General features: G+C 37.6%; 1 protein-coding gene and 1 long non-coding RNA gene across 2 annotated transcripts; both read left to right on the plus strand.

Moving 5' to 3' along the window:
• The first annotated feature begins 3,057 nt into the window (after positions 1-3,057).
• LOC126713104 (uncharacterized) lies at positions 3,058-4,256 on the plus strand. Its single transcript, XR_007651270.1, has 2 exons — positions 3,058-3,356; positions 3,811-4,256. It is a non-coding gene; the product is annotated as an uncharacterized LOC126713104 (long non-coding RNA).
• A 12,271-nt stretch (positions 4,257-16,527) lies between these two features.
• On the plus strand, positions 16,528-17,801 carry LOC126696888 (uncharacterized). The gene is made up of 3 exons (XM_050393631.1): positions 16,528-16,803; positions 16,915-17,301; positions 17,385-17,801. Exons 1-3 carry the CDS (start codon positions 16,528-16,530, stop codon positions 17,799-17,801), a joined length of 1,080 nt encoding a protein of 359 aa, XP_050249588.1.
• Positions 17,802-22,306: the final 4,505 nt, after the last annotated feature.

Below are 22,306 nucleotides of genomic sequence, written 5' to 3' on the forward strand. Positions count from 1 at the left end.
TTCCTCATAACATAAGGGAAATGACACTCTAATTCCTTGATGTTTGAAGTAATCAACACATTAATTCTTTAATTATTAACAGTTTTAGAATATAATAAAATCTGAAAAGATTTATTTGACTAATAGTAATAAACTCTAACTATAGTTAGTGAAAGTTTTTGAGTTAAATATTGTTGGAATATTCATGCATAACCGATGAGTTGGCTTAGTCGTGAAATCTTACATTTGGATACTAATGACAAGAATAAGTAATTAATATAATACAATCAAATATTATGAATAGAAAAGGCCTATATTATTTTTTTGGTAAATTATAAAATCATCCCTTGAGGTTTTAGATAACACGTTGCCTCAAAATATAAGGGAAATGACACTCTAATCCTTTGATGTTGGAAGTAATCAACACATTAATTCTTTAATTATTAACAGTTTTAGAATATTATAAAATCTGAAAAGATTTATTTGACTAAACTCTAACTATAGTTTGTGAAAGTTTTTGAGTTAAATATTGTTGGAATATTCATGCATAACCGATGAGTTGGCTTAGTCGTGAAATCTTACATTTGGATACTAATGACAAGAATAAGTAATTAATATAATATAATTGGGTCAAGGGCGGCGCTATGTATACTTTAGGGTGGTCACAGGGCCACCTTGAACTTGGAAAAAATAATTTTTATACCTTAAAAAAAATTCAATTAAAATGTGTTGTTGACCACCCTAGAAAAAAAACTTAACCACCCTAAAAATAAACTAGAACATTTTAAATAAAAATTTAAGCCCATAAAAAATAAAATTTGACCTCCCTAAAATTTTGCTTCATTGAAGATTGAACCAAAATATTGCGACAAATGTTATGTTCATAACATTTTCACAATATTTTTACAACAAATTATAGGTGGTAATTGTTCAGTGGACAAAAAAACAATTTCAATGATAGGCAAATTAGAACTAGTAACAATTACCACCTTGAATTTGTTGTAAAAATGTTGTAGACGTAGCATTTTTCAAAAATTGTCCAAACAATCAAATTAGCCTAAAAGCCCAAATCAAATGTTTAATTATGATATTTTAAATTGTTTTTTCAAAAGATATATTTTAAAATCACTATTTAAAAAAAAAATTAATTGCATATTTTCCTATAGCTAGTCAGTTAGTGCTTGCTTTTGTCTTTAGCTTAATTTATTAGATTTATGTGGTACATCTTGTACATATGCATATGCACTGAAATAATGCCCTAATACTTTATCAAACATGAATGTAATGATTTAATGCCTAAGTTGAATACGTTGAATGAACTTCTAGTTTACCCTTTATTCGTTTATTAGCACTATGGACAAAATTCTTATAAAAAAATCACTTTTATTACAAAATTCATCTTTTAAGCAAATTTGTACTTATTTGAATAATGCTTTTTTAGATACTACACCATGGCTATGAGAAAAGGTCTCATCTTTTTATCCTAATGATCAAGGTAAAATAAATAAATATATATATTTACAAAGAGGTTTTAGCCATGATTTCTCTAAAAAATAAATTAGTGAAGCATTGCATTGATTTAATCTTGATTACCTTAAAAAATACAAAATATTCGTAGGAATATATCATAAAAAAATGATGATACATTTTTTTTATATTGTTACTTATTTATGCAAGATGTTGGTTTTTTTTTAATAGGAAGATTTTGGTAATTGAACAAGAGATCAGTAGTTTAATAATTACTTGGTTGTGTACATTGAAAAAGATGTAGCTAATAGCATTTGTAAGGACGCGATTTGTAACGACCCGTAACAGTATTGGGTTCGTACGTAGAAAGACCCAAACAGTATGATTTGTAGAGCGTGGGTGTGAAGAACTAGGTTAACTGTGGTCTCTTAAAAAGATTCACTCTCACGTATATTAAAGGTCTCAAGTTGGTACAACGATCGTTTTCTTTTGTGATCAATACAATTCTTTTTCTCTCCTTTTCCTCTTCTTCTTTTTTCTGTGCTTTTCTCTCTTTTCTTTTTCTGTTCCGATCTTTCTCTCGTATGTTCTTATTTCAGTTTATATACCACCCTTTGCCTTCCATCCTCACCGCACACGGGTAGGCTGGGTTCGGAGGATTTCTTTCTGTCCCATCCAGCACCTCCTGGAACTCCCCATGGGCAGCTGTAAGGCTGCCTCCTTACTGTTCAGGCATCACCTCCACATTAATGCGGCCAGAGAGTTGGTTGAGAAGTCATTAATGCGGAGGCAGCTGTGGTTATAGATATTTGTCTATCTTTTCCCTTTTACCCTTGGCCTGCGATCCTATCAGCATTGGTGACGTAATTCTGAGGCCCGGCTGCCACAAGACTGCGCCCTGTTCGTCCTCGGACGCACAGTGCCGAGGAGTATGGCGTCCTCGGACGAATGCAGCACCTCACCCTCGTGATATTTGACTACCACCCCCTTCGATAATTACCTTATGACTGGGTTTGGCCTCTTCGAACGGATATGCATCCTCGGATGGGCCACAGGCCCAACAATCCTGACCTTAATGGGCCTATTGGTCGAACGGCCCCCACAGCATTAATAATGAAGCCATCATACAACAATTTCAAAATATGAAAAACTCATCGAAGGAAATTTTAAAACTTTATGTATTTAAGATTTTTTTTTTTATGTTAATATATTTAAGTTTTATTTTTATTAAATTTTTGTTTAATTTAAATTTTTTAATAACTATCTTGAAAAAAAATTCCTAAAGTCGCCACTAAATTGGGCTCCAATCCATTGCTTATGTTTTTTACTCAAGTGGTGTTTATATATGTTATATTTGCAACCTTGCCAAAGACATATCTCCTAACAAAAACTACCGCCACTTGTCTGCTCACCCCTCACCAGTTGCTCTGTGCCCATATATTTCTTAAAAGTCTCTGTCTATCTGATGCCAAAACTTGACAACTCGGTAACCACATTATTTTAGTATAATTTATTTTTGGATAAAGTTTGTAGCATCTTAAACTCTCTGAATATGTATAATATCTAATAATGTGCGTGTGTGGACTAATGCATCACTTGGCCGCAGCGATGGATATGGAATGCTGAATTCATATATCCTAAGTCTTAAATTACTGTGCTTAAGAATTAGTTCCGTGTGCGCAAACAATAATAGAAAGTTGAATGTTCAAACCACAGGTGGAATCATGTTTGCCCACGTAAAAAGCTAACAGTTGAATGAGCTGCTGCTTCGTTTCCATCATCATGGTCGTCATCATTGTTATCAGCGTTGTAGTATAAGTATGCGATATCTACACCCTAAAACCTATAGGGAAAAACCAATATGGCCATCAACAAAATTCATGTTAATGTTATGATTCTCCTACTGTGTGGTACGCTTCCACACCATTCTTCTTTTTATTTGAACTCTTTCTTTTCTTAAAAAGTGCCTTCTGATTCAAAGGCCATTGATTTATTTATTTATGTTTTCTCCACTTGTATTTGGTAATAGCATACTACTACTGCCTTATGACATTTTATTAGTTTCACTAAAAGCAACTTTAACGTAACTCAGATTTGTGCACGTATTAATGATCTTTTTTACTTTCTTACAGTTGCCAATTTGTACATAGTAGTCAAAAGTCTTGTAATTCAAATGATATTTATTGGTGTTTTCAATTGAGATAGTCAGAGTACAAATTCACTCTCTCCCATTATAATTATTGAATTTAAAAAATAAAATATAAAAATAAAAAACCTGTTTGGTATAAATAGAGACCAAAATATATGGTCAGTTGTTATTCATACATATATTCTGATTTTTTTTTTATTTGATTATGTTGTTAGGAGCATTTCTGCTGGGAGTTCTCAATCCAAAAGTTGCGACTGCGCAGACAGATGGGTGCCCAGAATCTTGCTTTTGTATGGAGTATATGACCTGTGGGTCTTCAGACGAAAAGCTATATAATGGCTGCAACTGCTGCTTTAACCCAGGCTGCACCCTTCATCTCTGCAGTAATACCACCATTTCCTGTCCTGCAAATTGAAGGGGTGCATAGTCGATATTGTTCCATGCATTAAATTTCAAAATCTGTTTGCAAAATAATGAGCTTTATTTTGCAACAGACTTAAATAATCATCATAAATAAAAATCAATCACCATGAGCCTCGCAGCTCAATGGCATTGCCGTCTTCTCCCCCATTATTAGAACCTAGCTAGGTTCTAATTCTTCCACTTATTTTGTTAGCCAAAAGAAAAAATAAAAATAAAAAGACAGTTTGTGAATTCATTATCTCCAAGTTGTTATGTGCAATTTTTTTTTTTTAATTTTTTATTATTATTAATTCTGCATCCTAAAACCTTGATCATATTAGCAAATTTTGTTCTTATTAATTCTTCTCCTTAAATCTAACTCAAATAAGCAAATTGTGATCTTTTTATTAATTTGGTTCCATGAAATATATATAACTCAAATAAGTAAAGAAATATCCTTGTGAAATACACCTAGCTCAAATAAGAATAATGTATTATGTATATATTTTATTAATTCAGCTCCTTAAAATCTGGCTCAAATAAGCAAATTGTGCTCAAAATCTAGCGACGATTTTACAAGCAACACCAATGGCATATCATATCTTTAATCTTTGGAAATGCAACAACTAATTAGTGCCCCAAAAACTGTATGAGTTATGTAAGGGAACCCATGAGTGGATAAAAGAATATAAGGTCGTAGCTAATAGCTATAGTGGAAAAGTAATAATATTTTGTTTTCAACGAAATAAAATCTAATATATATATATATATATACACGTACGTTTTTAGACCCCTTAAAACACAACCAAATTAACCTAGTTAATTAGCCAAGTGATTACTTAGTCAAATTATCAAATCTAGGTTAACACAAATATATCATATTATTGTAAAGTGCGGAAAATAAAGAACACAACAATATGATAACTTAGGAAAATCAAACGATAAAAAACCTGAGGAGAATTTAACCTAGCTATCCTCAAGGTAAAACGAATCCACTATGAAAGAATTGAAATTTACACAATAGTGACTTAGACCACTAACATCCTGTTGCTAGCTCGAATAAGAAACTTACTACCACGGCACGTAACAGCTCTGAGTTCACGGACTACTTCTTTCTTAGATTCCCAGCAAGTACAAGCACTTCCGCTTGTGTATCTTTGAACTCTTGAATTTGCAACTGAATTGATCACTAAGCTCTCGACATCAATCTTGATATTAGAAACCCTAAGTGTATGTGAAGGCAAACACCTCTAGATCTCACAAAAGATTCACACACACAGCATTAAGAGCAACCTCTAAACGTGGCTAGGGTTTTCCCTTTTATACTTAAGACAAAACATAAAACCCTACACGTCAAACGGGCTTGAGCTGAGTTCGAAAATTCTGCAGAAAAACAATCTGCATAAGCTTCGATCAATCGAGTCTAATTTTCAATCGATCAAGCCAGGCAGATTTACACAGTAAATCCTGCAGTACACTCGATTCCAACTTTACACTTAAACATACTTAAGCAAGTCTAAAACAAGATTAACGTTTTGATCATGGTTTGCCAACATTACAAATTGAAATTCTAATACATTTAAACCTAAAGTCTTAGAACCCAACAAACTCCCACTTTGGCAATCTGTGACAAAACACAAACTATACAAAAGTGCTTAAAGTTTACAAAAAATAAACAGCCCATTACAAAAACATTGCCCAACACAACAAATTCAACCTAACTACTATTTATCAGTTGCAAGTGTAGGCAGCAGCACGACTGAATCAACCTGTATATTCCTGAAACACTCAACAAATGCATAAACGCATGTATGGAAAATACAAGTAAAACAAAATAACTTCTTGATTTCACAAAACATAAAAATAAAGACATATATCATGAATAATCTCATAAATATAAATCAATAAACAATGTGAAACAAGAAACATATATAGTCAAAGTATCTCCCCCTATCACGGACAACCCAAAAATACATGAACCAAAAAAAAAAAAAAAGTAAATACAGAATAAAGCACCTAAATACAATCTAAAAGCTCCAACACAACAAAATCTCCCCCTAACAACAAAATCTCTCCTACATATATACTTCCCCTTTTTGTGACGAATTGCCAAAGGGCAATCGTAACTCATCATCAAAAGGAGGTGGCAGAGGCGACTATTGAAAACTCTCTAAATCCGCTCGCAAAGATTGAAGCTCATCAAGCATGTCCACCAAAAGCTGACCATGAGCCACCTGAACGGTCATGACAGTCTCCAACATATGACGAATGTCTGAATCATCTGAAGTAAAAGTTAGGGGAACAGTAGCAGCAGTAGGATCGATAGATGCCTCAGTAGAAGTATCACCTGTAGAAGAGGGAGGAAGAGGTGCGACACCAGAAGACTCAACCCTAGGGTGTTTAGAGCTTGCTCTCATCTAAGCAGCCCTCTGCCTAAGAAATGTGGCACCTATGAGAGCTATGATATGAACGGGCTCAGACGCAAGAAACTCCTCTAAACCCAAATGCAAAAGAATCCAATGAATAAAAACCGAAAAGAAAAGAGCATGAGCAATAGAACTACTCCTATGAACCTCAACCAAAGATCGAATGAAAAGATAAGGAAAGCTTATAGGAGCATCAGTGACAAAGGCATACAAAAATGCACATCTCTCTATAAGAATGGTAAGCAAATGAGAGATGGACCAGATGGAATGGCAAGAAATCCATAAAAAGAGATAATGAGTCTTGGTCAACTCGTGAGAGGTGATCCGAGGATCAGAACCCCACTGGATAGAAGTACCAGTAATAAATAACATAATGTCATCTAGGGGTGGAGACTCATCGTACGGATAAACAGGGTGCTGGACCAATGGTACCCCAAGAGCATCAGCCACTACCAAAGGAGTAATGTTGTACTCATCACCCCATATCCAACTTCTCACGAGAGTGTTGGAATCATAGGAGTGGACAGAGAGGTTCGAGTAGAACTTTCTGATCAAGGTAGCCGGAGGAGGATGATCAACATCCAACAAAGGCAACCAGCCCCTACGGTCAAAGTTTCTCCTAATCTCACCATCTAACTCATCTAAAATGACCTTACGCTCAGCCTAAACATTCCTACGAAGGTTCAGCTTCTTATACGCATCTTGGTTTTTCTCACTCAGGAACCTCTCACTATCAAAAGTGGGGACAGAAGAAGAAGAGGATTTCCTATTAGCTTTAGTCTTCCTAAACATGATGCTAAAGAGCAAAAGGACAGACACAGATTAGATAGAGAAAAAAAAAACAGAAAAACCAAGGGCAGACTGCAAGTTAGCACAAAAATATATAGAAATAATAATTCTATATGATGTATGAACAATATCAACACATGATGCATGCTCTAATGTAGTGAGAATAAGTTCAATTTTACTTTAAAATCACAAAATTGGCTTGAGCATAGAATTTATATCAAAAACCCCAAATTTTGAAAACCCACTTTCAAAAAACCAACAAATTGACCAAATTGATCATTACACAAGATAGATAACATAAAATTATGATCAAATCAATCAATCTAACAAGCCGATTTCATCAAATTTGGCTCAATGGAACAAAAACCCTAAATTGGGTAGTTTCAAGCCCTAGAATTTCCAATTTTTCCCAAATCATCCAATTGATCAAATTAATTCACAAAGATCACTTTTATATTGTCCCAAAACAAAAACCCATTGATCAATTTCCAAAGAAAAAACTTAAATCAATAAAAACCCCAAAATTTCATAGGTTCGAAATTTTCCCACAATGCATGAAACATGAAAATATATGAAAAATGAGGGGTATAATGGTCTTACCGGCCTTAGTAGACAAACCTTATAAAAATTTTGAGGGAAAACAACAAAAAAATTAATTGGAAGCCTTGACCGATCGAAGAGAGAGAGAAAAGAGGTTTTGAAAAAGTTTGAAAGTGATAGAACACGTGAAAACTCAAAGTTTTAAAAAACTCTCTATGTGACTTTCGATTGATCCAACAGTGATCAAGCACCGATCGAAACAGACATAACCCAACCAAATTTTTAATCGCTATTTCGATCGGTCGAGAAACAGGTTCAATCAATCGAAATTCTTGAAAAAAAACAATTTTTTGAAAAAACAAAGCAATTTTATGCAGAAACTCCTCAAAGCATATTATTTTATGAATAAAATGCATGAATATGAGATGAAATGCTTTTTAAAAACACTTGTTTTGAACCCAGTTTTCCCAAAAGTAAGATTTTCAATCAACTATCCTTAAATTATCAAACTTCAAACATATTTTGCATTAAAAATAACGAATTTTCAATCTTGGATGGCCAAAACAAAATCACACACAATAACATGTACAAAGTTTAGCAAAGAGTAACTTATATAGTGTGTGCTACTAGCAAGAGCTTGTGATACATGTGAGGTGATATGTAAATAGAAATCAAGCATAATTTTTACAAAATTCATCACATAAACTTGAAAGAGACTATCACCTAAAGAGTTACATCATATAACTCCCACATCTCCTAGAAAACAAACTTGCAATCATGTAAGTTTCTTGATTTGCCTCATAATGTACACACCAATTTTATTTGTTCAAAAACTTATTAAAATAGTCAGGATAATGTACACACCAATTTTAATTGATTGAATTTATTATAGTCCAATAATGTACATACCAATTTTAGCATTTAAACCGAGGCTACACCTTATGTTCTTTTTGTGCATATGCTACACTTTTTCGAACACGAAATCTTATGATATGCACTAAGGTGTTCATGATTGGCTAGTAAATAGTGGTGAGATGGTTATTTATGCCTTTCTCAAAAAGTTCAAGTCTGACAATCAAAGGCATGTGATTTTAAGATCAAGATCATGTGATCAAAAACTATAAACATCTTCTCACACAACACGCACTACAAAGCTCAAACTAGTAAAGTGCAATAAATAAGCTCATCCAAGCTAAACAAGGCACATAGACATGTTATGTAAAGATAAATTGGCCAATCTTGATTTCAAATCCAAGAAAAATAATGCAAAACACATTTTGCTTCCCTTTTCCTTTTTTTTTTTTTTAATTATATTGAAAATAAATAACAAAAACAATCCTAGAATAAAATGCATGAATGTTATGCAATGCAAATCCTAGAAAACAAAGAAAGCAAAAGCAACAAAAAGATGGTCACAAAGAGAAGAGCGATGAAGCACAAGGACCATGTCAGAAAGACTCAATTAGATAGAGCCTTTTGCATCCAAAACTTTTTAGATGCAACTCTAGCATTGGAGTTATTCACATTAGAATTCTGAGCAACTCAAGGATTGGAATAAAGGTTTAAAACCTTTACCAACTCACCAATAAGTACCATAGGATCTTGTGCTTAAAGCATAGGTACTTTTGGCTTATTTGCTCGCTTAGCAGCTTGCAACTTGAAACAGTTTTGACGAATTTGCTCAGACTTTCCACAAAAATGACAAACCCATACAGCTCTATCATGCAACTTGCCCTTAGGAGGATTAGGAGTTTTAGGTTTAGATTCTTGAAGATCAACCCTAATTTTCCTAAGAGGTGTGACTTCTATAGGTTTGACAATCTCACTCACAGGGGGCTCAGAAGAAGGAACAAAATTTGTGGAATGAGTTTCAGACACATAGATGCTTTCTACAAAACCTAAACCAGTTTTTTCTGGGGGAGACTTTTGAACACTTAGCATGTGATCAAGCTTAGAGCTTGCAGACCTATTAGTTTGTTCTCTAGCAACAGATAATTCAAGTTCTAAATTCTTAACTTTATCAGGCAAAAGCATGTTCTCAGTCTTCACATTATTCAACAATTCATTAGCATCAAACAATTTCATAAGCAAATTTTTCTTATCAAGTTCAAGAGATGCAATTTTCTTTAAGCCTAAATCAACATTCATAGCATCCTTTGTAGCAACTTTGCAAAGTTTATTGTAGACTTCTTGCAAATCTACATCCTCAGAAAGTTCCCCATCAGAAGGGTTCTCTTTAATAGCAATACTTTCATCAACTATAGTAGTAGTTGTTAAAGCAATGAAGTTTCCATCCTCATCACTACCAGACTCATTATCAGAAATTCCATCATCACTAAGGGTTACAGCCATAACCTTACCCTTAGACCTCAAGAATGTAGGATATTCTGTTTTCACATGACCATACCCTTGACACCCAAAACATTGTTGACCCATAGAATTATTAGAAGGTTAACCTACTTTTTCTTTAGGTTTTTCATGGTTGTTCACCTTAGTGTGATCATTCCTCCTAAAATTTCTAGATTCAGCATTGTTCTTGCCTCTTGCCCTTCTGTTATTGTTCCTAAGAAAGTTTCTAAAGTTTTTGGCAAGATAGGCAATCTCTGTAACAGAGAGTTCATCATCAAATCTATTCACATCAACATCATCAACAGACTTAAGAGCCATTGATTTGGATTTGCTTGTCTTAGGTAGGTCTAACTCATAGGACTGAAGAGATCCTACAAGTTCATCAACAGGGATGGAGTCCACATCCTTACTTTCAGTGATGGCAGTCACTTTGGGTCTGAAATCCTCAGTCAAAGTTCTAAGAATCTTCCTAACAAACTTAGGTTGATCATAGATTTTACCCAAATTATAAGCAGAATTTACAATATCATTAAACTTAGGATAGAATTCATCAAAAGTTTCATCATTAGACATCCTAATGCTTTCAAATCTCGTTGTTAATTACTGCAATTTATTGATTTTAACTGCCTTTATACCTTCATGCACAATTTGGATATTCCAAGCAATATGAGCAATCTCAACATTAGAGATTCTCTTAAATTCCTCCATAGAAACAACATTAAAGATAGCATTCATAGCTTTGCTATTAAAAGCAGCTGCTTCATTCTGAGAAGTTTGCCACTCACTAACAGGAGTAGTGGGCTTCTCCCATCCGTATTCAACAGAGTTTCAAACTCTCTCATCAATGGATTTCAGGAATGCTTTCATCTTTACTTTCCAATAAGCATAATTATTCCTATCAAAGTGGGGTGGGATAACAAGAGAGTGACCATGTTCCATGACAACAGGGGTTAAGGATCAACTCCAAGATCAAAGGATCTATAACAGAAGTGCTACCCGCTCTGATACCACTTGTACGTTTTTAGACCCCTTAAAACACAACCAGATTAACCTAGTTAATTAGCCAAGTGATTACTTAGTCAAATTATCAAACCTAGGTTAACACAAATATATCATATTATTGTAAAGTGCGAAAAATAAAGAATACAACAATATGATAACTCAGGAAAATCAAACCAGTAAAACACCTAGGGAGGATTTAACCTAGCTATCCTCAAGATAAAACGAATCCACTATGAAAGAATTGAAGTTTATACAATAACGACTTAGACCACTAACATCTTATTACTACCTCGAGTAGGAAACTTACTATCACGACCACGTGACAGCTCCGAGTCCACGGACTACTTTTTTCTTGGATTCCCAGCAAGTACAAGCACTCCCGCTTGTGTATCTTTAAGCTCTTGAATCTGCAACTGAATTAATCACCAAGATCTCGACATCAATCTTGAGATTGGAAACCCTAATTGTATGTGAAGGCAAATACTTCTAGATCTCACAAAAGATTCACACACACAGCGTAAAGTGCAACCTCTAAACGTGGCTAGGATTTTTCCTTTTATACTTAAGACAAAACATAAAACCCTACACATTAAACGGGCTTAGGCTGAGTTGGAAAATTCTACAGAAAAAAAATCTACACGAGTTTCGATCGATCGAGTCTAATTTTCGATCGATCGAGCCAGGCAAATTTACAGAGTAAATCCTGCAATCCACTCGATTCCAACTTTACACTTAAACATACTTTGAGCAAATCTAAAATAAGACTAAACGTTTTGATCATGGTTTGCCAATATTACAAATTGAAGTTCTAATACATTTAAACCTAAAGTCTTAGAACCCAACAATATATATAAACCGAAGTCTCTAGAGTTCTCACAATTTTCCATGTCACCACTATTTTCTTTTTATTTTTATTTTTATTATAGATTATTTTTATTTTAGGTTTTATATCTTATATATTTATTATTTCTTTTCAACGTGTAATTATCTTATTAAGTGTTACCATAGTTTAGTTTAAGTAAAACTCTATTAGGTATACATTTCAAGAGTATAAAAATTCTACTTCAACTAAAATTCTATAATAAAAATTTCAACAAATATAAACCCCTGCCAAGGTCGAAACCCTTCATACTCACTCAAATTTTCACAAAGAAAACACATTAAGCAAATTGAAGATTTTCAAAGAGGGTACGGGACTTCATGAGACCACTTTGTATCTTTCTATCCACGGAGTTGCTCAAAGTAAATGCAGAGGTAAGGACATTTTGCCATCTTTCTTGCTGTAACTCTCTGTGATTATTGCTTTATAATATTGTTATTGTTGTGACTTGTGATTAAGTTTATTAGTATGAAAAATCTACATGTGAAAATTTTAATTGTAAAAATTTGTTTTTATGATTAAAACATTAGATTTAATCGTAATTTTGATTTAATAATTAACAATTTCATCAATCAAAATTTCTCTAATGTTGGTGTAATTTGTACTAGTATGTATGTTATATATAGAACCCTCATATGATCTTGGAAAAACCACTCTATAAAAAATTTGTCATCAATAACAAGAAGAAGAGCTTATTCCTGACCATCAAAACCACAAATTTCCTATCATTAATAATCAATTATATATTAATGTTGTGATATAATCCATAGGTTTTTTTTTTTTAAAGAAAAAAAGAAAAAAAAAAAAAAGAGAAATATAGTCCATATGGGAATGGTTTAGATGTTTCCTACATGATTTTGGAATCTCAAATTGATTAGTAGAATAATATGGAGTGAGGAGGTGCATTATTCATATTAAAAGTGGCAATTCATATTGATAAGAAACTAAACAAGGGCATGTAATAACCTCTATACATATGGTGGTGGTGTAGCGTTGGTGCATGTGAGAGTTAGAAGACAAAGTTTTGTCTTTTTTATTTATTTAAAATATGCATCCTACTTTGTTGTATGAAACTATTCAAATTCTACTACAATTTATTTGTTCATATCCTATCAATTTCTTTTTCTTTTCTTTTCTTTTTTTGGGATAAATAATAAAACAAAAGCAACCATCGCCCACCATTACGGTTTTTTTTTTTTTTTTTAATTTAAAATATGCATCCTACTTGGTTGATACATATACAATACCTATGGGAAACTATTTTAAATTATAAAATAATTTTTCTATTAACTTTTAATTAATAGTTTTTTCATATAGGACTCTCTATTTGTTTTTTAAAAATATATGTGATTTTTAATTTAACTATCTCGTGCATCGCACGAGTTAGCGACTAGTTTAAAAATAAATAAGTAAATACAGTCCATTGGAAATCTGATTAAAAAGAATACAAGGTCTCTCTACATTTTTTTTTTTTTTTTTTACAATTTATATCTTTCTTTCAATTTAATATATGCTCCTTTTCAATCCATTAGAAAGCTGCAATCATTGACATTTTTTCGTTTTTCTTTTTTGAAAGCTTGACTTCTAAGTTCTAATATGGTCCACTTTAAACTTTTACTTGGTATATATCCATTTTTCCATTTCTTGTGATGGGACTAACGAAATCAACTACAGACGAGCTCAATAAGACAGACGAGATCATTCTCTAAGACAAGCCTAAACAGGTGCCCACGTCACCAACGAGGGTAGCAGGATCATTCAATGCCACCAATAATGCCTCGGACGGTTACAAAACCAGCTGTACAAACCGTTGGGAGCATATTGAAACCCCATTACTAAGCCAGAGGCGTTACCAAGAAAGGCATTAACATCACAATATCCACCACAACGGCTAGAATCCAAGGCAACATATATAAAGCCCTCACATTGCCAACACAAGGTATATAGACACTTTGAGAGACACTTACTGTTATTCTGCTATTCTATTTTATTTTACAAAGAACTTCCCTATTCTGACTTTGGCATCGAAGACGTTGTGGCAGGCACCACACCGGTGACCACCTTGAAGGAGTTGTCTTTTCATTTACGTAATCATCCAGATGAGAGCTTGGATCCATTTGGACACATTCAACTCAACTGACGAAGTCACGCTTCATTAGTTTGGCGCCGTCTGTAGGGTCAACATTTTTGTACTCAGGGTCGAAAGCGTAGTTTCCAATCAACTTCCACATTCAAATGGAATCCAACCAAGATTCTATAGCTCTGGCTCAGCAAGTTTAGGCTCTTGTAGCCATTGTCGAGGAGCTCACCAAACAGAATCAAGAGATGAAACTACGGCTTCAACAGGAGGAAAACCGGTCTAGAGCCAATTAAGAGGACAAAGGAGATAGCCTCAGAAGGAGTGACCGTCGAGGGCCGACTACCCCGGATGAACCCTACTCAGACCCTCTCCAGGAGATAAGAAAAGAGATGGATGAGCTGAGGAAGGCCATTAAACGGTAGATAGATAAGTTTGGACAGGATGGTTAAGACAACAGATTCGCCGCTCACCACGGCAGTCTTGGAGTGCCCTATGCCGTCTAAATTCTGATTACCTCAACTTGAGCCGTTTGATGGGCTTAAGGACCCTTTGGACCACCTCAACACTTTCAAGATGACTCTGGTCCTCCAACAACCTCCTGACGAGATACTGTGTCGTTCCTTCCCCACAACTCTCAAGGGAGTGGTTCACAAAGTTACCAAAATCGTCTGTTGACAGTTTTGAGCAATTAAGCAATGCCTTTTTGCGCCACTTCATCAGTGGACAACACTCGAAGAGACCAGCTAATCATTTACTCACTATCAAACAAGGGGAAAAAGAAACCCTGAGGTCGTACGTGAAACGATTTACCCTGGAGACTCTGGAGGTAAACGAAGCTGACAACAAGGTGCAGCTGATGACCTTTAAAGCAGGGTTGAAGTCTAGAGATTTCGTGGTTTCACTTGCGAAGAATCTGCCTAAAACGATGGCGGAGCTGCTCTTGAAGGCACAGAAGTATATGAACACTGAGGAGATAAGGGAAGAAAGGAGGACGATCGCAAAGGACAAAAAAAGGAGTGTCCAGACCGACGGATCAATGACGGGGGTAAAAGGAAAGACTAGAAAACTACCAAAACGGTAAAATTCACTCCTCTAGTTATGTCTATTGATAAAAATTTGGCACAGATTAAGGATGAACACTACCTCAAGTGGCCAAGGCCATTGTATTCATCCCCCAACGTCCGTGACAAAAACAAGTACTACCGGTTCCACAAAGATCATGGCCATTACACAGAGGATTATCGGGACTTAAAAGAATAGATAAAGGAGTTGATACGGAAAGGAAAATTGCAGAAGTATGTGAAGAAAGGGGAGCCTAACAGGCTTCATACGTGAAGTGTTTTATCTAGAATGGCTCACGAATGTCGTCTTAGTGAAGAAGGCAAATGGGAAATGGAGAATGTGCGTGGACTTCACGGACCTGTACAAAGCTTGCCCAAAGGACAGTTTCCCCCTACCAAGGATAGACTAACTAGTAGACTCTATAGCCGGGCATAAACTACTGACGTTCATAGACGCTTTCTCGGGGTACACCCAAATAAAGATGGCTGAAGAAGACCAAGAGAAAACTGCTTTCATCATAAGTTAAGGGCTCTATTGCTATAAGGTAATGCCCTTCAGATTAAAAAATGCAGAGGCAACCTACCAGAGGCTGGTGAATAAAATGTTCAACGAACAAATTGGGAGGAACATGGAAGTATATGTGGATGACATGCTCGTCAAGAGTAAGGAAGAACTAACACATCTGGACGATCTAAAGGAGACGTTCGCCATGCTCAGACAATACCAGATGAAGTTGAACCCCAGTAAGTGTGCTTTTGGTGTAGCCTTGGGAAAGTTTTTGGGATTCATGGTGTCCTAAAGAGGAATAGAAGCAAACTCGGAGAAGGTGCAAGCCATCCTCAAGATGACATCACCCAAGATCATCAAAGAAGTCCAGAAGCTCACAAGGAGGATTGCAGCACTTAATAGGTCCGTCTCTAAAGTGACGGACAAATGCTTGCCCTTTTTTAAAACGTTGAAACAGGCTTTCGCCTAGACTGACGAATGCGAGGCAACGTTTTAGGAACTCAAACGTTATCTGAGCAATCCACCCCTCCTGAGTCCGTCCAAGCAAGGAGAAGACTTATATCTGTATCTGGAAGTATCAGTTATGGCTGTGAGTGCAGCCCTAATCCGAGAAGAAGACAAGAAGCAGCTCTCAATTTACTACGTTAGTCAGGCTTTCCAAGGGGCTGAGGCCAAGTACCCAAGGATTGAAAAGATCACATTCACATTAATAGTAGCCTCTCACAAATTGCGACCGTACTTTCAGGCGAACCCCATCCTAGTAATGACGGATCAGCCCATCAAAAAGTCCATGAACAAACCCGAGGTAGCAGGGAGAATGGTCCAATGGGCGATTGAACTCAGCTAGTTCGACATCGAGTACCACCCTAGAACAGCCATCAAGGCACAAGCTTTAATGGACTTCATTACCGAGTTCACCCTCCCAAAAGATGACAACCCCACCAATGAGACAAAACGGTGGACGATCCAGACTGATGGTTCGTCAACTCAAAAGAGAAAGGGAGTAGGGATCACCATAGTCACCCCCAACGGAGAAATGCTCAAGTACGAAGTTCAACTAAAGTTCCCAGCCACTAATAATAAGGCCGAATACGAAGGAATACTGACAGAGCTGAGACTCAAGAAGGCACTCAGGGCTAAGAACCTGTTCATCCAGAGCGATTCGAAATTAGTAATAAGGTAGATCAAAGAAGAGTATGAAGCAAAGGAGGAAAGAATGCAAAAATATCTCAAGCTGACGAAACATCTAGCCCAGGAGTTTGATAAATTGGAATTCGTGCAGATCCTAAGAGGCCAGAACATGGCAGCAGACGAGATCGCAAAAATGGCCTCGTTAGAGGAAGGGTCAATGAGCATGGAGTTAGACATGGAGGTCCAAAAGCGCCCCAGCATCGAAGAAGTCCCAACATTTGCAATCCAGAGCACAAACAACTGGATGACACCGATCGTATCTTTCCTCCAAGACGGGCGCCTCCCTCAAGACACCGAGGAGGCCAAGAAGATCAAGAAGAGGGCAGCCAGATTTACGATCCTAAATGACACCTTATACAAGAAACGCTTCTCCATGCCTTACTTCAAGTGTGTCGACGAAGAGGAAGCCAAGTACATTCTGGAAGAAATCCACAAAGGAGGTTGCGAGGACCATGCTGGCCCAAGGTCATTTGAACAGGTTATTTCTGGCCTACTATGCAGCTGGACACAGTAGAGCTCATTAAGAAGTGTGACAAGTACCAAAGGTTCGGGAATGTCCAGCGACTTCCAGCAGAGAGATTGACGACGATAGCATCCCCGTGGCCATTTGCACAATGGGGAATCGACATCGTTGGCCCGCTGCCCCAAGGTAAAGGTCAGGTAAAATTCCTACTAGTTGCTATTGATTACTTTACAAAGTGGGTCGAAACAGAGGCACTAGCAACCATCACTGAAGCAAGAATCCGGAGCTTTATGTGGAAGAATATAATTTGCAGGTTCGGGATTCCAAGGACGATCATATCAGATAATGGGTGGCAGTTCGACAGCCAAGGTTTCAGAGACTTCTGTTCAAGCCTAGGCATTAAGAACCAGTTCTCATCCCCAGGGTATCCACAGGCGAATGGACAGATGGAGGTGACGAATCGGACACTACTCAAGATTATCAAAGCTAAGCTGGACGACGCAAAGAGTGCCTAGCTAGAAGAATTGCCCAACGTCTTGTGGGCCTACAGGACCACGGCAAGAACCCCAATTGGAGAAACCCCCTTCAGAATCACCTATGGCACTGAAGCAGTAATCCCGGTCGAGGTAGGAGTAGCCAGCATCAGGCGAGAGGTATTGCACGAGGAAGACAATGACGATCAGCTACAAATCAACCTGGATTGTCTGGATGAAGTAAGAGACAAAGCTTCCAGCAGAATGACAAAGTACCAATAGAAGATGGCCAAATACTACAACAAAAGGGTAAAGCTCAGACGACTTGACATAGGTGACCTTGTCCTGCACAAGGTCACCACAATGACTAGAGACTCTGCCTAAGAAAAGTTTGGCCCTACATGGGAAGGACCCTACAGAGTCGTCCACTACTCCAGGCAAGGCAGCTATCACTTGGAACCCTAGACGGATAGAGGCTCCCGCGGCCATGGAACATTGAGCACTTGAAGAAGTACCACCAATAGATGTAACAAATAAATGTATTCATTCCTGAAATTAATAAAAGAATTATTCAGCTAATGTCTTCGTGAAAGCAGGTCTAGTCAGTTGTAAGTCCAAGGAATGGCAAGATCCCTAAAAGGGTGTAAGTCACAAAAACCAAAAATGGTCAAGTAACAAGATTCCGCCTAGACAGATGTAAGTTACTGACGAAGCCAAAAAGAATGACAAGATCCCTAAAAGGGTGTAAGTTACAAAAATCAAAAATGGCCAAGTAACAAGAATCCGCCTAAACGGATGTAAGTTACTGACGAAGCCAAAAAGAATGACAAGATCCCTAAAAGGGTGTAAGTCACAAAAACCAAAGATGGCCAAGTAACAAGATTCTGCTCAAACGGATGTAAGTTACTGACGAAGCCAAAAGCATGACAAGATCCTTAAAAGGGTGTAAGTCACAAAAGAAATGGCTAAGTAACAATATTCCGCCTAGACGGATGTAAGTTACTAACGAGGACAGGATCCCTAAAAAAGGTGTTAGTCCCAGAACAAAGCTTAGGCTGAATCTGAGCTCCCAACCAATTCACCAAAACCCTCGACGAGATCCCTTGAAGAGGTGCGAGTTGCAAGAAATCAACTAAGTAACAGAACCCGCGCAGACGAGATCGTTGACTAAGAAAAAGGAAAGTCACAACCAAAAATTTTACTAAGTACAAAGCGCGAACGGATGTAAGATACCACAAGCATATCACGAGCCAATAAGTGTGCAATCACAAATGCAAATAAGTACGCAGTTATAAATTTAATTAAAGCCCAAAAACAATGGGTAGTTACCATTGTTTTTATATCTAAAAGCCCATAAACACTGGGCTCAAAATACTGTTCTCGAGACAGATTAGAAGAAAATTGTTCTGAAATTAGATTTACAAAAAGCCCAAAACATAACAGGCACCCAAAAAAATAAATAAAGAAGAAAATCTTTCACAGGTAGTAAACTCAAGCATCAAAAACAACATCGTCACCAGTAGGGGCATCATCAGCAGAAGCCTTCTCGGGGGCGTCACCCTCAGGAGCCTAGTACTAGGCAGCCTCGTCAATCGCCATCTCCTAGTCCATCTCTTCGAGATCCAAGTTCTGTAGGTCGACTCCAGTGGGCTGCTTGACGAGGTACCTCCTCAAAAGCTCAAAACCTTTATAGTACCAACTGAAGAGCACTGTGTTGTACTCGTCAGTCTGCTGGAAAGCCTCGACGAACCTCGCAGCAATAGTTTTGAGCTTTTCCTTGGCAGCCAGAAGTTGGTCGTCCTTCTCTAGGGTTAGCTGACGCTCAGCTCTGAGATCGTCACTCAAGGTCCTGGCGTTTTCCTTTAAGATGTTGGCCTCGTCCATGGAGTTGATGAGCTTCTTCTTCAGCGTAGAATTCTCCTTCTCCAAAGCCTCCATCCTGGATGTTAGAGATGCCACCTTGGCCTCCTGAGTGAGGTACTCAGAAGCAATATGGAGACTTTCCCCCAACACCTAAAAAGAAAATTGAAGTCGTCAGTACAATGAGAAAGAAAAAGAAAGAGACTAAAAGATGCACGAGCATTTTACCTAGACAAGCTTGTAGACGTGCTAATTCACAACCACATTGAATGGCACACCAGAAAAAACCTTCAGGTCCTTAGCATTCACGACCCTATGTGCCCTTTCCACCGCCAGTCCTTTGTCGTCCCAGACAGTAGACGGGCGAGAATCGACCTCTTCCTTCTCCTTAACCGATAAGCGCGGCCTTTTTGAAGGAGTAGGGATCTCTTCAACCGAAGTGGCTAGAGAGGCCGTCCTCACAGTCTCAACATTGGAGACGATGGGAGTGGTAGAGGCAACTGGAGTAACGGATGGATCTTTCCCCGTAACACGCACTCCCTTCTTTCCGATGCTAGACAGAGGCTCGTCCTTCTTGGACCTCATCTTCGCATACATATCCTTGTTGAACTTGGTCATCATTTCTACAAGAAGAAAATACTTGTTAAAAAATAAAATAAAATAAAATCCAAATGTATACAAGAGAATCAATACTTACTTTTTTTTTTCGTCGATGTCGATGCAGCGTAGGTCGTAGGGAGACAGGTTAGGACCAAGGTTATAAAAGGCAAGGGTCCACGGATCTACCAAATTGTCCCAGCTTTCGATCGTCAGGGCGTATTCTATCGCCTTCTCAACACGCTCTTTATTCCTGCTTTTGAGCTTAGGCCGTCTCTTAACTGCGCAAAACAAGAAGCAAAGGAGTCAGTGATGATAACAGCAAATACAACAAAACTAAAAATGATGGGAAGAAATACTGACGCACCTAAGGTCGGGGTTCCACACCAAGGAAGCAACCTCAAGATATCACCCCAATCCCCGCTGGAAGGAGTCTCAAAATCGTCCCTAGACACAAAGAAAAATCTTGATTTCTAATACCTGAAGGACGAAGGTAAACCCTTGACAATCCTTGTTCTCCTCTCCCAGGGTACTAACTCATAGTATCCGTACTCTTTATACTCTTTCAAACGATATAGATAGATGAGTTCACCTACCTTAATCATGTCTCCATTAACGGCCAACCATATTTCCATACAGTTGACCACTATTCTCTATGAATTGGGCATAAGTTGCCCGAGAGCAATACCAAAATGATCTAAAAGCTCCATCATGAATGGGTGGACGGGGAGCCTAAGTCCACAAGTGAAGGCAGCCTCATAGAAGCATACCTCACCAGGAAAGAAGTGGCAAGCCCTATCCTCGTCATTGGGCCGACGAACATGAACCCGCTCCAGAAATTAAAACCTATCTTTAAATCTACCCACGGTGTCAGCATCCAGCCCACACACCTCCTCGAGGGCGTGGAAAGCCCTAACCTCTCGAGGGATAGAAACAGCAGTATCTCCCTCCATCGGGTCACCGTTAGATGATAACCCAATCTTGAGTTCACTGGGTCTAACCTCAAACATCGTCCCTCGCTCTCTCACCAAACCCTCAAACCAATCAATTGATTGACGAAGTAAAGGCAACAACTCAGCCAATGCAACGCCCAAACTGTTACCCTCAAAAACAAAGTCCTCAAGGTTTGAGAAAACGCCTAAAGACCCCCTTAAACACGCGAAAAGGAAAGAAACTGAGGGGCAAGCTATCCTAACTTCAGAGCTACTGACCATGGACACCCAGGAAAAACGCAGAAGAAAGAGGTAAATACTAAAATCCCAAAAGCCAGAAAACAAAAACAACCACAGCAAAGGAAAGAGAAAGGAAAAATCAAGAACTTATAACAGATTATGAAGAAAAAGGAAATGGAGGAAGAGAAACATACCTTGAAAAGGTGCAGCTCAATCGGAGAAAAATTCAAAGGATGTCGTCGGAACAAGGTCGGAACAGTCACAAGAGTAAATGGAAAAGAAGAAACTTAGAGCAATGATTAAAGAAATTGGAAAAAGTGAAGGGAGAAATGAAAGGAAAAGAAATTTTAAAAACTAAGGCCCAAAAAAGTGAAAAACAGCGGGAAACCCAAAGGTCATGCAAATAACTCCATCAATCAGCACGCGCCACGTGGCCACGACGCATGTAACGCCGCCACTACACATTTAATACAGCGCGAAATCCTAAGAGTCGCTTACAGTCCAAAAACTTTTCATCTTCTATGGTCGTCATGACATGTCACGACGACCACAGAATCCGGGGGCAGCTAATAGGACTGACAAAATCAACTACAAACGAACTCAATAAGACAGACGAGACCATTCTCTGAGACGAGCCTAAACAGGTGCCCACGTCACTAACGAGGGTAGCAGGATCATTCAATGCCGCCAATAATGCCCCGGATGGTTACAAAACCAGTTGTACAAACCGTTGGGAGCATATTAAAACCCCATTACTAAGCAAGAGGCGTTACCAAGAAAGGCATTAACATCACAATATCAACCACAACGGCTAGAATCCAAGGCAACAAAGTATATAGACACTCTGAGAGACACTTACTGTTATTCTATATTATTTTATTTTACAAAGAACTTCCCTATTCTGACTTTGGCATCGGA

Source organism: Quercus robur, chromosome 2 (genome assembly GCF_932294415.1).
Source record: "Quercus robur chromosome 2, dhQueRobu3.1, whole genome shotgun sequence".
Classification (NCBI taxonomy): Eukaryota; Viridiplantae; Streptophyta; class Magnoliopsida; order Fagales; family Fagaceae; genus Quercus; species Quercus robur.

Excerpts from the sequence above, each read along its gene's own strand:
- LOC126696888 (XM_050393631.1), top strand. The coding sequence starts at position 16,528 with ATGGACTTCATTACCGAGTTCACCCTCCCAAAAGATGACAACCCCACC. Across the intron at positions 16,804-16,914 it reads TCCAGAGCGATTCGAAATTA|ATCCTAAGAGGCCAGAACAT; the intron begins GTAATAAGGTAG and ends GAATTCGTGCAG. Across the intron at positions 17,302-17,384 it reads GCCCAAGGTCATTTGAACAG|CGACTTCCAGCAGAGAGATT; the intron begins GTTATTTCTGGC and ends GGGAATGTCCAG.